The sequence below is a fragment of the Ranitomeya imitator genome, chromosome 1 (assembly GCF_032444005.1).
Source record: "Ranitomeya imitator isolate aRanImi1 chromosome 1, aRanImi1.pri, whole genome shotgun sequence".
Classification (NCBI taxonomy): Eukaryota; Metazoa; Chordata; class Amphibia; order Anura; family Dendrobatidae; genus Ranitomeya; species Ranitomeya imitator.
Genome location: NC_091282.1, coordinates 826,737,672 through 826,751,098, shown reverse-complemented (window position 1 = coordinate 826,751,098; position 13,427 = coordinate 826,737,672). Strand labels below are relative to the sequence as shown.

Below are 13,427 nucleotides of genomic sequence, written 5' to 3'. Positions count from 1 at the left end.
GTCTTGGAAAGTAGCAACTCCCTCACACCTCCCCCATAAAAAGTATATGTATATATATGTGTGTGTATATATATATATATATATATATATATATATATATACATATACAATGCCTACAAGTAGTATTCAACCCCCTGCAGATTTAGCAGGTTTAATAAGATGCAAATAAGTTAGAGCCTTCAAACTTTAAACAAGAGCAGGATTTATTAACAGATGCATAAATCTTACAAACCAAAATGTTTTGTTGCTCAGTTAAATTTTTATAAATTTTAAACATAAAAGTGTGGGTCAATTATTATTCAACCCCTAGGTTTAATATTTTGTGGAATAACCTTTGTTTGCAATTACAGCTAATAATCGTCTTTTATAAGACCTGATCAGGCCAGCACAGGTCTCTGGAGTTATCTTGGCCCACTCCTCCATGCAGATCTTCTCCAAGTTATCTAGGTTCTTTGGGTGTCTCATGTGGACTTTAATCTTGAGCTCCTTCCACAAGTTTTCAATTGGGTTAAGGTCAGGAGACTGACTAGGCCACTGCAACACCTTGATTTTTTGCCTCTTGAACCAGGCCTTGGTTTTCTTGGCTGTGTGCTTTGGGTCGTTGTCTTGTTGGAAGATGAAATGACAACCCATCTTAAGATCCTTGATGGAGGAGCGGAGGTTCTTGGCCAAAATCTCCAGGTAGGCCGTGCTATCCATCTTCCCATGGATGCGGACCAGATGGCCAGGCCCCTTGGCTGAGAAACAGCCCCACAGCATGATGCTGCCACCACCATGCTTGACTGTAGGGATGGTATTCTTGGGGTCGTATGCAGTGCCATCCAGTCTCCAAACGTCACGTGTGTGGTTGGCACCAAAGATCTCGATCTTGCTCTCATCAGACCAGAGAACCTTGAACCAGTCAGTCTCAGAGTCCAAGTGATCATGAGCAAACTGTAGACGAGCCTTGACATGACGCTTTGAAAGTAAAGGTACCTTACGGGCTCGTCTGGAACGGAGACCATTGCGGTGGAGTACGTTACTTATGGTATTGACTGAAACCCACTGCCATGAGATCTTCCCGGAGCTCCATCCTTGTTGTCCTTGGGTTAGCCTTGACTCTTCAGACAAGCCTGGCCTCGGCACGGGAGGAAACTTTCAAAGGCTGTCCAGGCCGTGGAAGGCTAACAGTAGTTCCATAAGCCTTCCACTTCCGGATGATGCTCCCAACAGTGGAGACAGGTAGGCCCAACTCCTTGGAAAGGGTTTTGTACCCCTTGCCAGCCTTGTGACTCTCCACGATCTTGTCTCTGATGGCCTTGGAATGCTCCTTTGTCTTTCCCATGTTGACCATGTATGAGTGCTGTTCACAAGTTTGGGGAGGGTCTTAAATAGTCAGAAAAGGCTGGAAAAAGAGATAATTAATCCAAACATGTGAAGCTCATTGTTCTTTGTGCCTGAACTACTTCTTAATACTTTAGGGGAACCAAACAGAATTCTGGTGGGTTGAGGGGTTGAATAATAAATGACCCTCTGAAAAGACTTTTCACAATTTTTAAAAAAAATAAACAAAGAAATAACATTCTTTTTTGCTGCAGTGCATTTCACACTTCCAGTCTGATTTACAGTCCAAATGTCACAATGCCAAGTTAATTCCAAATGTGTAAACCTGCTAAATCTGCAGGGGGTTGAATACTACTTGTAGTCACTGTGTGTATGTATATATATATATATATATATATATATATATATATATATATATATATATAATTTTTTGTGTAAGACTTGTAAAACACAAACATAAATTGGGTATTTTTTATTATCGAAATGACCTACCGAATAGTTAAAAAAAATTAAATAAAAAAAAATTCAAAATTACTATTTAATCTGTACTCTCCACTTCTAATAAAGGGTAATAGCAATTGATCAAAAAGTCATACAGTATGTTCCAGAAAACATGACCACTATAACTACAGTATATCATATCATAAAAAAATAAACCCCCATGAAGCTCCTTTGACGAAAAATTAGAAAATGTATTATTCTCGGGCTAGGCCAACAGAAAATCAGAATATATGTTTAGACTTATTATACAAAATGCATAAAATATAAAAAAATATAAATAAAACTACATAAAAAAAAATATAAATAAAACTACATAAATTTGGCTTCACCATAGTCAGGGCATCTTGCAGAATAAAATTAGATTGAGATGCTAAATTGTCACTGAATGTAACAGAATGTATTGTCAGACCAGAGGGTCGCTGAAAGCTACTATTTTACTCATGCTTGCCCTAAAGGGATCTGCTCCCCTTCATCAGACCAAAATCAAGGCATCTCTAATAGAAATAGGAGAATGTAATCCCGGGTGAATGGTTTCGCCATATAGATCTCTAAGACACCAGCAGATGGTGATGCAGCGTTATCTACTATTGAGAAGAAGCCGTGCCATGATTCATCTTCTCCAGGCACTGTGCTGCTAAGCCAAATGCTGGGCTCCCTAGGAATAGTGAAAATTGGAGCTCCAACAAGAAACACGACACAGACATAGATGACTCTGTTCAACATATAACTATTGTAGAAAAACGCTCTCATTCACAGGGCAAGGACAGGGTGAGGAGCCAGAAGAACTTTGCAAAATAAGGAAAACCCTTTTGGGGAGTTTGTACATTTGTACTTGGCTGTTCTCAGCCCTTTCTTCTTAGGTCCTTGGCTTTGTAGTCCATATGTGTAAGTTTCTCCTGCGGTGTGATTACAGGTGCTGACCTGTTATTTCCTCTTTTTTTTTCGAGACAGGAGAAATATCAAGTTCTTCATGTACCATTTGTAGGGCAATGGGCTCTCTAAATATCCATTATGTGGAGAGACCTCTGTCCAGAGCCTCTCACCTAGTCAAATCAGTTATCATGCTTCGCACTGACGAGGGCCAACAGCCCGAAACACCGTGTCTGCGAATTGAGATACTGATTTGGCTTTTATCCTAAGTCATATTGCACGACTCATTAAAGAGTTGATTGTGACTTGCAGGATCACTGCTTCCAACAGGGGGCACTATAGAGTTCAAGTCCTCTTTTTCTCTGAGCAACTTGCATATCCATTATGTGTACATCTGTTTTCTGTGTCTCTTAGTAATACTGATTTCATATAGAGTCCATTTTAAGGTTGGGGCATGACTTTTTGTTGGCTACATACTGAAGGCAGCACCCCTAAATACAGTTGAAGCCTTCATGTCGTGCTCTGATGACCCAACCTTTAGGGAACTTGCATGCAGGACCTATGTGATAAATCTACAGGATAAAGTCCATAGCGAGAAAAAACGCTGCAGATTTTAGACTTAAACTATACAGATTTTTCATCAGGAAACCCATAATGTGCGAATGTCCACTGAAATCTACACAAGTGTTGTGTTAGAAAACATGGGCCATCCTTGGATGTTGGAGTCTCTCAGGGAGGCGCTGCTGGTCCTCTACAGCAGAGGTCCCCAACTCCAGTCCTCAAGGCCCACCAACAGGTCATGTTTTCAGGATTTCCTTTGCATTGCACAGGTGATGCAATTATTACCTGGGCAAGACTAAGGAAATCCTGAAAACATGACCTGTTGGTGGGTCTTGAGGACTGGAGTTGGGGACCTCTGCTCTACAGCCTTCTGCCCCCTAGTATGTTACCTGTATGTTCACTATGCTACTTCTTTTCCTCTCTTAGACAGACAATGATTTCCAGCAACTTAAACAGAGATTTTACCAGCTGCAAGCAGAACGCGTGGAGACATACCATCTCTTTGATGAGTGAGTACCTGAATTTCTTCAGTATAGCAACCATAAATAAAAGAGCTCACGAAATACATCACCATGACAAGTACAAGTGGATTAATGAATGGAGATTAGTATCTGCTGATCCGAATAATGGATCAAAAATTACAGACAAGTCGCTGAACAAGGGGGTAGCAAAAAACAAAAAAACGACCATAAAGTCCACAAATATTAAAAATATATGCAATCTTTATGACACAAAATTCACAGGACAGGTGAGGAAAAAGTGCACCAATAAGCACAAACCACTATATAAGTGCATGAGTGCACCAAGAGCACACGGAACCAGGGGACCACAACCATCATCAAAATTATAATCATTGAAAAACTTTCCATTCCCATAGTAGGGGCCAATCAGAGCAAAAGCCAATTATAACATGTAAACATGTCTGCAAATAATCATAATATGATTATAAATAGAAGTCAAAAGAGGTGTCCTGCAGTTTTGGAAAACTCTTACGGCAGAGGGCAAGGTGTTGTCAGCAGTAAAGAAAATGTCTCAAATGAGACGCAGAGGTGGAGGTTCCCTGGGTCCGTGCGCTCACCCCGACGCACGTTTCGGAAGCTCTCGTACGGGGGCATGGCACATTAAGAAGAAGTGCTATGTCCTAAAATATTGGCTGAGATTTTTTTTTTTAAACCTCTGGGGGTAAACGATGCATGTGAGAGAAAGTGAAGTGAGAGAAAAAACAGCTATTGCACCATTGGTTTTTGTTTTTACAACATTTGCCCCATTGTATAAATACTTTTGATTCTATTTTGCCTTTACCGATGTAATATATATTATTATTTTTTTTTTTTTTTTTTTTTTTTTTTACTCTACTTCTGCTAGAAAAAAACTTCACTTTAGCAGAATACCCTTAATTGCCATCATTAAAAAAATCTAGAAAGTGAATATGTCTGCAGTAAAACAGGTATGTGCAGGTAGGGGAGCATCCCTTGCGCTATTATTGTATCACTCCAGAATATTTCGATGTGTGCTGGGGGATTGCTATCTGTGCAACATTTGGAACAGTGGAGCAGTTTGTAACGTAGCAGTGTTGTAACCCTGTAATTTATGGAAGCGAGAACATTGCGAGCAGTAGGAGGATGAGGTTAGATGTGAAACACACTTGTTTCCTGAAGTGTTTTATTCACAGAGGTTTAACCCCACGTTGTCACCATTATATATGACCTGCAGGATGCTAGGCTGGTGCTGATTAGTGCCACCATGTAATACCCAATAGCAGAGCCACTTACAGACCTTTGGTATCTCACATCCCCTGACTTAAATGAGTTAGGAGCAGTGTACACATTCTGATTATAACTTGGATACATTTGCATGTGGTCGTCTTTGAAATAAAATCCAAGATGTTTCATTTTTCTCCATTCAGCTCATCTGGACTTCATCAGCAATCCAACACAATGCTTTACTTCTTGTTCCGCCTATTTAAACTGCTTTTTTTCCACTTTGGTAAAGAATAACAGAGCTGAGGACCGCCTGATTTTAATTTTGTTTGCTTACTGTAGCCTTGTTCTTTCTAGAGTATCCATAGCACTTGATAATATTTTGGTATTGGTTAGCCATTTATAGTACCGCTCTGATTTGTTGTCAGCTACAGGAGAAAATCCATAAGTTCACTAAACACTTGCAGATTGCCGGCCAGTGCTTTTAATTACATCTTTACAGGCATTCGTAGAGTTAGAATTATATAAGAGTTCCTTTACGTTTGTAAATGAAGAGTTTTGATAGCAATACGTGTGCTGGTGATAGAGATATTAGTTAGTTTTCTTTAGAGATAATGAGGAAATTGGACTTTGGGGTAAAAAATGGACTACACACAAAATGTGTATGTGTGTATATATCTGTCAGTCTAGATGCACTCATCAGCATCAAAATTACCACAAAAAAAGGAAGAGTTGTAGAATTATGAAAATGACAGGCTGGATAGAGGTTAATGATATGAAAATGATGAAAAAATGGTTACTAAATTTTCAAAACATCTCAATTTATTCAGTTTCAAGAATAAGTGCCATCTCACAGGCTCCTACACGCCTTGCTGCCATCAATGAGGTTACGAATATGCGGTATGCACTTGTATACACATTTCGTCAAGATTCCCTTCTGGCAGATCCTTTTGCAATTGGCGACCAATGAAGTCACAGATGTAGTTGATGGGAGACAAGTCCAGAGATATTGCAAGTCGTGATAGCGTGTTTAGGCCATACAGGCTGCTCACAGTGAACAAAGCAATGTGTAGCTTGTGGTGTTCTGTTGGAAAATTGGTCCTGGGGCACTTTGAAGAAATGGTCGTACCACTGGGTCCACCTCCAAATCATTGTAACGCTCAGCTGTTCGTGTACCTGGAATAAAGATGATAGGTGCCAGGCTACTATACATAATGCCACCCCACACATTGCATTTCCCACGTGACCTCCATACCAATCTCAGGCTATCAATGCAACCAAGACAAAAGCATGACTTGTTGCTGAAGAGTTTAGACCTCCATACCAGCTTCTGATCTCCAACTGGAAACTACCATTTCCATACTTGTCTCCCATCAAGCAGATATGGGAATGTCATTGGTTAGCAATAGCTAAGGGAGCTGTCAGTAGCAGATCTTGAGATATGCGTGCACAATGTAGTAAAACGTTCCTCAGACGACCATTATTAACCTCATTGATCCCCTGTTATATCACAGTGAAACAATCCACGGTGGACCGAGTTCGAGTTGAAATTTCCTGAAACTTGCAGTTTCACGCAAATTTAAACATTTTGACATTTGATTCGCAGGATCAGAGAAATGGAGAACAGGCTTCCCCATAATGCCCTACTGCTGTCAGTGCTGTGGAGTCAGTCGGTTATATATCATAAATTGGGTACAGTAGTACAATGCAGGATGTGCTGAATATTTTTTCATAAGAATTTGGGAAACTTCTGAAATGTCCTATAAATGTCTGTTCTGTTCCTGATCTAAGGATCTCGGCTATTAGTTGAGATGAATTTATGCTGCACTTTATGTACATGTTCAGTAGTGAGGCTCCTCCTCTTCTGATCAAAGGAAAAAGACACTGGGAAGGAATGCCTGCACTCATCTCAGAACTGCTAGAGTGATTAGACAATAGCTGGCTTACTGTATCATAATGGTGATGTTGCCATTTTACTACGGTAAATGTATCTCTTAAACATGAGCCATGTATGAGGGAGTCGGAGGTTTGGCTTACCGACTCCACAGACCTAACAGCTATGACATCTAGCGGATTATCATACCTTGTACAGTGTTGGTCAGTACCTGGGCCATTACAGCGATTCCAATGCAGAACTGTTTGTAAGGCAGAGTCATTTTCCATCTCCAGAGTCACTCTTCTGTAGTGTGTATGCTTCTGTAGTCAGCAGGGTCTTCTCTCTCCTGTAGAGTGTAAGGTCTTATGGCCAGCGAGGTCCTTACTCTCTTTCCTGTAGAGTGTAAGCTCTTATGGTCAGCTGGGTGCTCTGTCTCTCACCTGTCGATCGGTGCTCGTTTGGCCAGTTTTTCTTCCTGTGTATGATGACCTTTTAATGTCCACCTAAAAGATGAAGGGCCACCTTTGTACTGGAACATTTGAAAGAATGATTGTCTGGAGAAGAAAAGCTGACTGCTACAATGTGTTCTGTGCCATGCCAACAATAAAGCATCCATGTGAAGACCAATCATGTGTATGGTTGCTTTTCATCCAAGGGAGTGGGCTCACTCACAATTTTGCCTAAGAACACTGCCATGAGTTAAGAAAATATTCCCCAATACCAATTTATACTAACGATCTAAGAGGAATTTTGAGATAGACTATGCTTTTTCCAGCATGATGGAGACCATGTCACAAGGCAAAAAAGTGATAGCTAAGTGGCTGGGTGATCAAAACATTGAAATATAGAGTCCATGGCCAGCAAACTCCATACATCCCATTCTGACTGAGAACCTATGGTCACTCCTCAAAATGTGGGTGGACAAGCAAAAACATAGTTGTGACAAACTGCGAGCAGTAAATAGATAGTAATGAGTTGTCACCAGTCAGGATTTGGCCGTGAAGCTGATATCCAGCATGTTAGGGCAAAGTTCTGAAGTCAACTTGGTCGTTGATTATTGAAGTACAATTCTTATAATTGTACTTCAATAATCATAGAAACATATGACCTAAAGATCTAAAAAGCACTGAAGCAGAAAACTTGGTAAAAACTAAAATTTGTGTCAGCCTCAAAACCTTTAGCTAAAACTGTATACTGTGGTTAGGAACATTCCTTTAAGGGGACTCTGCCAGCACAAGTTGACTGTTCAAACCAAGTACAGGCGCTCATTGCATCATGGCTGGCCAATCATTTAAGTGCACCTTCCAATTTGCTTGTTTCCTTCCTATCTCTACCCCCTTTTCTTTGATTGACCACTCTGGCATCAAAGAGCCATAGAAGGGTGGAAACTAAGCAGGTGGGACGGTGTCCTTCTGTGCGGACAGCGTCCACTTAGTCACTCTGTGAACACAGAATGAGTGCTCATGGTGCAATATGGATTGGCCAATAATTTAACTACACCTTCCTGTCTGCTTGTTTTCCCTCCATCTCCAACCACCTCTTTGATTGACAGCTCTGGCTTCATAGAGCCAAAGAAGGGCAGAGATAGATGGAAACCAAGTAGGTGAGAAGGTTGGTAATTGGACCCGCCGTGTAGCACCGAGCTCCTGTACTTGGCTTGAACAATCGTTCTGTGGCTGACAACGTCCCTTTAACTGCTAATAATTAGGGCTATGGGAACATAATGATCACTAGTCCAGATATATGCAAATGGCACTTAGAACGATACCCTTGCATTGGAAAACTGGCCAATATAGTTGCTCTGACACACAGGCCAAGTGTTTGCCACCATTAGGCTCCGCGTACATGCAGAACCTTATAAGGCTTGTGTGAATGTGATGTATTCATTTTGCATATGTTATTGAGTCTATTCACATGTAAAAGATGGAAATGCTGCCAGATACACACTGTAGCTATTGTATATGTGCAGCATTAGTATCTCAGCTCTATTTACTACAATGTGCAAACCAGATTTTCCATCTTTCAGCTGTAAAACTGCAATATAATTTTTTCACACATCTATGGAGAATGCATCTGCAACTTTGTTCAGTCTTTTATGCACTCCTTTAGGCATACGCTCTCGATTCTGAAGGTTAATCTTTCAGGGTCAATCTACAAGTCAATTTCTCAAAGTCAGAAAATGTGGAGAGTTCCAATTTTAACACCTCTGCCCCAAATCATTGGCTTATTTATTTTATATCTCTGGAATATTTATTTGAAAAAAATAATAATAGTAAAATAAAAGTATACAATAATAATAAAAAGTTAAACGTTCCCACATGACAGGATATTGGAGGATTGCTTGACTTTAGGACATCTGCTGGCTCTGTGTCTTACAACCTTTATCCGTATGAAATATAGAGGTATTTCTGCAATGTGTTAATCATATTTGTGTTACTGAGGATTAAACAACAAACACTCTCATAAATTCAGCCCTGGAATTGCAAGGTTTATTGTCTGCAAGATTTTGTTGTTAATAACTTCTGGGATTTACTCAGATGTAATAAGAAATCTATAGCAGAATGACTGGCAACGTCAGCTGTGTGCACAAAAGAAGACGAATGAGAATTTCATTGGTGCAGTGTTATCATTTTCTAATTCATATCACTCAGTTTTATTTTTATCAGCAGTTTTGGTCTAGATGAAGATTAATGTTTTCTCCTAAAGGAGATTCTTATCTAATTAGGTGTTGCCATAATATTAGAATAAGCTATCACTTTATGATCAGGGGAGTCCAATATTTTGGAGAAAGGGAGCTGCATTGCTAAATTACCTTGTTAATTTTCCCTGAGTCTCCTTTATTACCAGGTTTTCTGTGAGTTCCTGAAGTCCAATGCCACTGATCATAAATTGAGCAATCACTTTTTTGTATAATAAAACTCCTTAGGAGTTGTCCAGGGCTATTTTATTTTATTTTTTTACTGTAAGCAGAGGCAACTACCTGCCTGTTCTACCCAGCACTGGCTCAGAGCAGTCACAGACCACTCATGCCAGTGATTCAGCTGCTCCTCGTCATCAGATCAGCTGTTCTTCTTCTGGACTACTCTGCTGATGTGACTGCAGATGTCATGCTGATTGACAACCGTCTGTCAATCATCATCATGCCGCCAATCACGCCACATCAACAGAGTACAGCGGAAGAGAAACACCTGTGCTGTGCTGCTGGGTTCAGACACTCTAAGTGAGGGCCACTGAGCAGAGCGAGGGTTGTTTTTAAGTTCAAGGCTGCAGATAAGTCCATAGTTAAATGCAAGTTCATAGTTTAACGCAAGAGCATAGTTTGGTGTTTTCCTTACTAGCTTCAAGTGTTTTTGTTCTGCTTTTATTGGTACGGTTATCCCCATTGAATATGTTCCCCATGGAAAATGCCACCAGGTGTGCATCTTGTGAGATGCATGCATGTCTTGAACAGCTGTTTGAGGGTGAATATGTCTGCACTCTATGCAAGCAAGTTACATGTTTGGAAGCCCAGGTAATGGATCTAAATATGCAGCTTGCAACACTCAGGAGCATTGCAAACGTGGAGAGGAGTTTAGAGCTTACTGAGCTTGCGCTGGCTGCGACCAGTGATATGTAGGAGGGTGGAGGTGGGGAAGATCAGGAGAGAAAAGTAAGCAGCTGAGTAAATGTTACAAGACGGGGTAGGGGGGAAAGTGCCAGGTAGCCCAGTCCTGATCTGGCGCAACCTAGTAAATATGCCTGTGGCTGATATTAGGAATGCAAGCCCACGACTGGGATCACTGCAGCAGGACATTTCTCCTGGCAACCAAGAAAACGACTGCTGTAGGAAGGAGGGAAATAGGAGTGCAGCAAAGGCCATATACAGATGTTGGTGGTAGGGGACTCTATAATTAGGCAGACAGACAGGGGCATCTGCCGCCGAGATCATGAATGCCGAACAGTGTCTTGTCTGCCGGGTGCTCGGGTTCGATATATTGCGGATCAGATAGACAGACAGATTGCTGGGAAAAACCCAGTGGTCATGGTACACATCGGTACCAGTGACAAAGTTAGAGGGAGGTTGAAGGTCCTTTTAAGAATGATTTCAGGAAACTTGGACAGAAGCTGAAAGCCAGGACCTCCAAGAAGGTGTTTTCAGAAATACTGCCAGTACCATGAGCGTCACTAGATAGGCAGCAGGAGCTTAGGGAGATAAATAAGTGGCTTAGAATCTGGTGCAGGAAGGAAGGGTTTGGGTTCATGGAGAACTGGGCCAACTTCTCTGTCGGCTACAGGCTCTACGGTAGGGACGGGCTGCACCTCAACAGGGAGGATGCAGCTGTTCTTTGGGGAAAAATGGTAAGACAGATGGAGGAGCTTTTAAACTAGGATCTGGGGGGAGTGAGGGTAGTTGTGCTAATAAGGGGATAGACAGAGTAGACAGAGAGGGGGCAGTAGGGGTAAATGAGGATTTAGGAGGGCTGGGATATGCAAGGAAAGGAGGAAGTTGAGTAGGAGTAACAAATGTGCTAATAATATTAAATACAGGTCCTTCTCAAAAAATTAGCATATAGTGTTAAATTTCATTATTTACCATAATGTAATGATTACAATTAAACTTTCATATATTATAGATTCATTATCCACCAACTGAAATTTGTCAGGTCTTTTATTGTTTTAATACTGATGATTTTGGCATACAACTCCTGATAACCCAAAAAACCTGTCTCAATAAATTAGCATATCAAGAAAAGGTTCTCTAAACGACCTATTACCCTAATCTTCTGAATCAACTAATTAACTCTAAACACATGCAAAATATACCTGAGGCTTTTATAAACTCCCTGCCTGGTTCATTACTCAAAACCCCCATCATGGGTAAGACTAGCGACCTGACAGATGTCAAGAAGGCCATCATTGACACCCTCAAGCAAGAGGGTAAGACCCAGAAAGAAATTTCTCAACAAATAGGCTGTTCCCAGAGTGCTGTATCAAGGCACCTCAATGGTAAGTCTGTTGGAAGGAGACAATGTGGCAGAAAACGCTGTACAACGAGAAGAGGAGACCGGACCCTGAGGAAGATTGTGGAGAAGGACCGATTCCAGACCTTGGGGAACCTGAGGAAGCAGTGGACTGAGTCTGGTGTGGAAACATCCAGAGCCACCGTGCACAGGCGTGTGCAGGAAATGGGCTACAGGTGCCGCATTCCCCAGGTAAAGCCACTTTTGAACCATAAACAGCGGCAGAGGCGCCTGACCTGGGCTACAGAGAAGCAGCACTGGACTGTTGCTAAGTGGTCCCAAGTACTTTTTTCTGATGAAAGCAAATTTTGCATGTCATTCGGAAATCAAGGTGCCAGAGTCTGGAGGAAGACTGGGGAGAAGGAAATGCCAAAATGCCTGAAGTCCAGTGTCAAGTACCCACAGTCAGTGATGGTGTGGGGTGCCATGTCAGCTGCTGGTGTTGGTCCACTGTGTTTCATCAAGGGCAGGGTCAATGCAGCTAGCTATCAGGAGATTTTGGAGCACTTCATGCTTCCATCGGCTGAAATGCTTTATGGAGATGAAGATTTCATTTTTCAGCACGACCTGGCACCTGCTCACAGTGCCAAAACCACTGGTAAATGGTTTACTGACCATGGTATTACTGTGCTCAATTGGCCTGCCAACTCTCCTGACCTGAACCCCATAGAGAATCTGTGGGATATTGTGAAGAGAAAGTTGAGAGACGCAAGACCCAACACTCTGGATGAGCTTAAGGCCGCTATTGAAGCATCCTGGGCCTCCATAACATCTCAGCAGTGTCACAGGCTGATTGCCTCCATGCCACGCCGCATTGAAGCAGTCATTTCTGCCAAAGGATTCCCGACCAAGTATTGAGTGCATAACTGAACATTATTATTTGTTGGTTTTTTTGTTTGTTATTAAAAAACACTTTTATTTGATTGGATGGGTGAAATATGCTAATTTATTGAGACAGGTTTTTTGGGTTATCAGGAGTTGTATGCCAAAATCATCAGTATTAAAACAATAAAAGACCTGACAAATTTCAGTTGGTGGATAATGAATCTATAATATATGAAAGTTTAATTGTAATCATTACATTATGGTAAATAATGAAATTTAACACTATATGCTAATTTTTTGAGAAGGACCTGTATATGGTGGTAAATGCAAGAAGTCTAGTAAGCAAAATTAATGAACTGGAGACTCTTATTTCAGCCACAGAATATGATGTGGTGGGCTTTACGAAAACCTCGCTTGACGAGAGCCATGACTGGGTAACACATGTAGAGAGTTACACTACATTTGGAAGGCACAAGAAAGATAAAATAGGTGGAGGGGTGTGCATCTTCATAAAATCCACATTAAAACGTGCTCAATGAAGACATTGGGGGAGTTACAGCAATGTCACTATGTCACTATGCGTAAATTTACATGGGGATGGCAATAATGGAAAGCTGCTACATGGAGTTTGCTAATGGAGCCTCCTAATATAGCTGAACAGATAGAGGATGAAATCCTACAACAAATTAAAAAGGCTGCAAACATTAGTAGGGCTCTTATAATGGGAGATTTTAACTATCCAGACATTCAATGGGACATAGAATCTACTGG

General features: G+C 41.2%; 1 protein-coding gene across 1 annotated transcript in view; it reads left to right on the top strand.

Moving 5' to 3' along the window:
• Nucleotides 1–13,427, top strand: part of REX1BD (required for excision 1-B domain containing) — a 52,119-nt gene that overhangs the window by 23,782 nt on the left and 14,910 nt on the right. Inside the window, exon 2 of the mRNA XM_069740536.1 lies at nucleotides 3,682–3,764. Coding sequence (XP_069596637.1) covers nucleotides 3,682–3,764 — 83 coding nt within the window. The remainder of the gene's footprint in view (nucleotides 1–3,681; nucleotides 3,765–13,427) is intronic.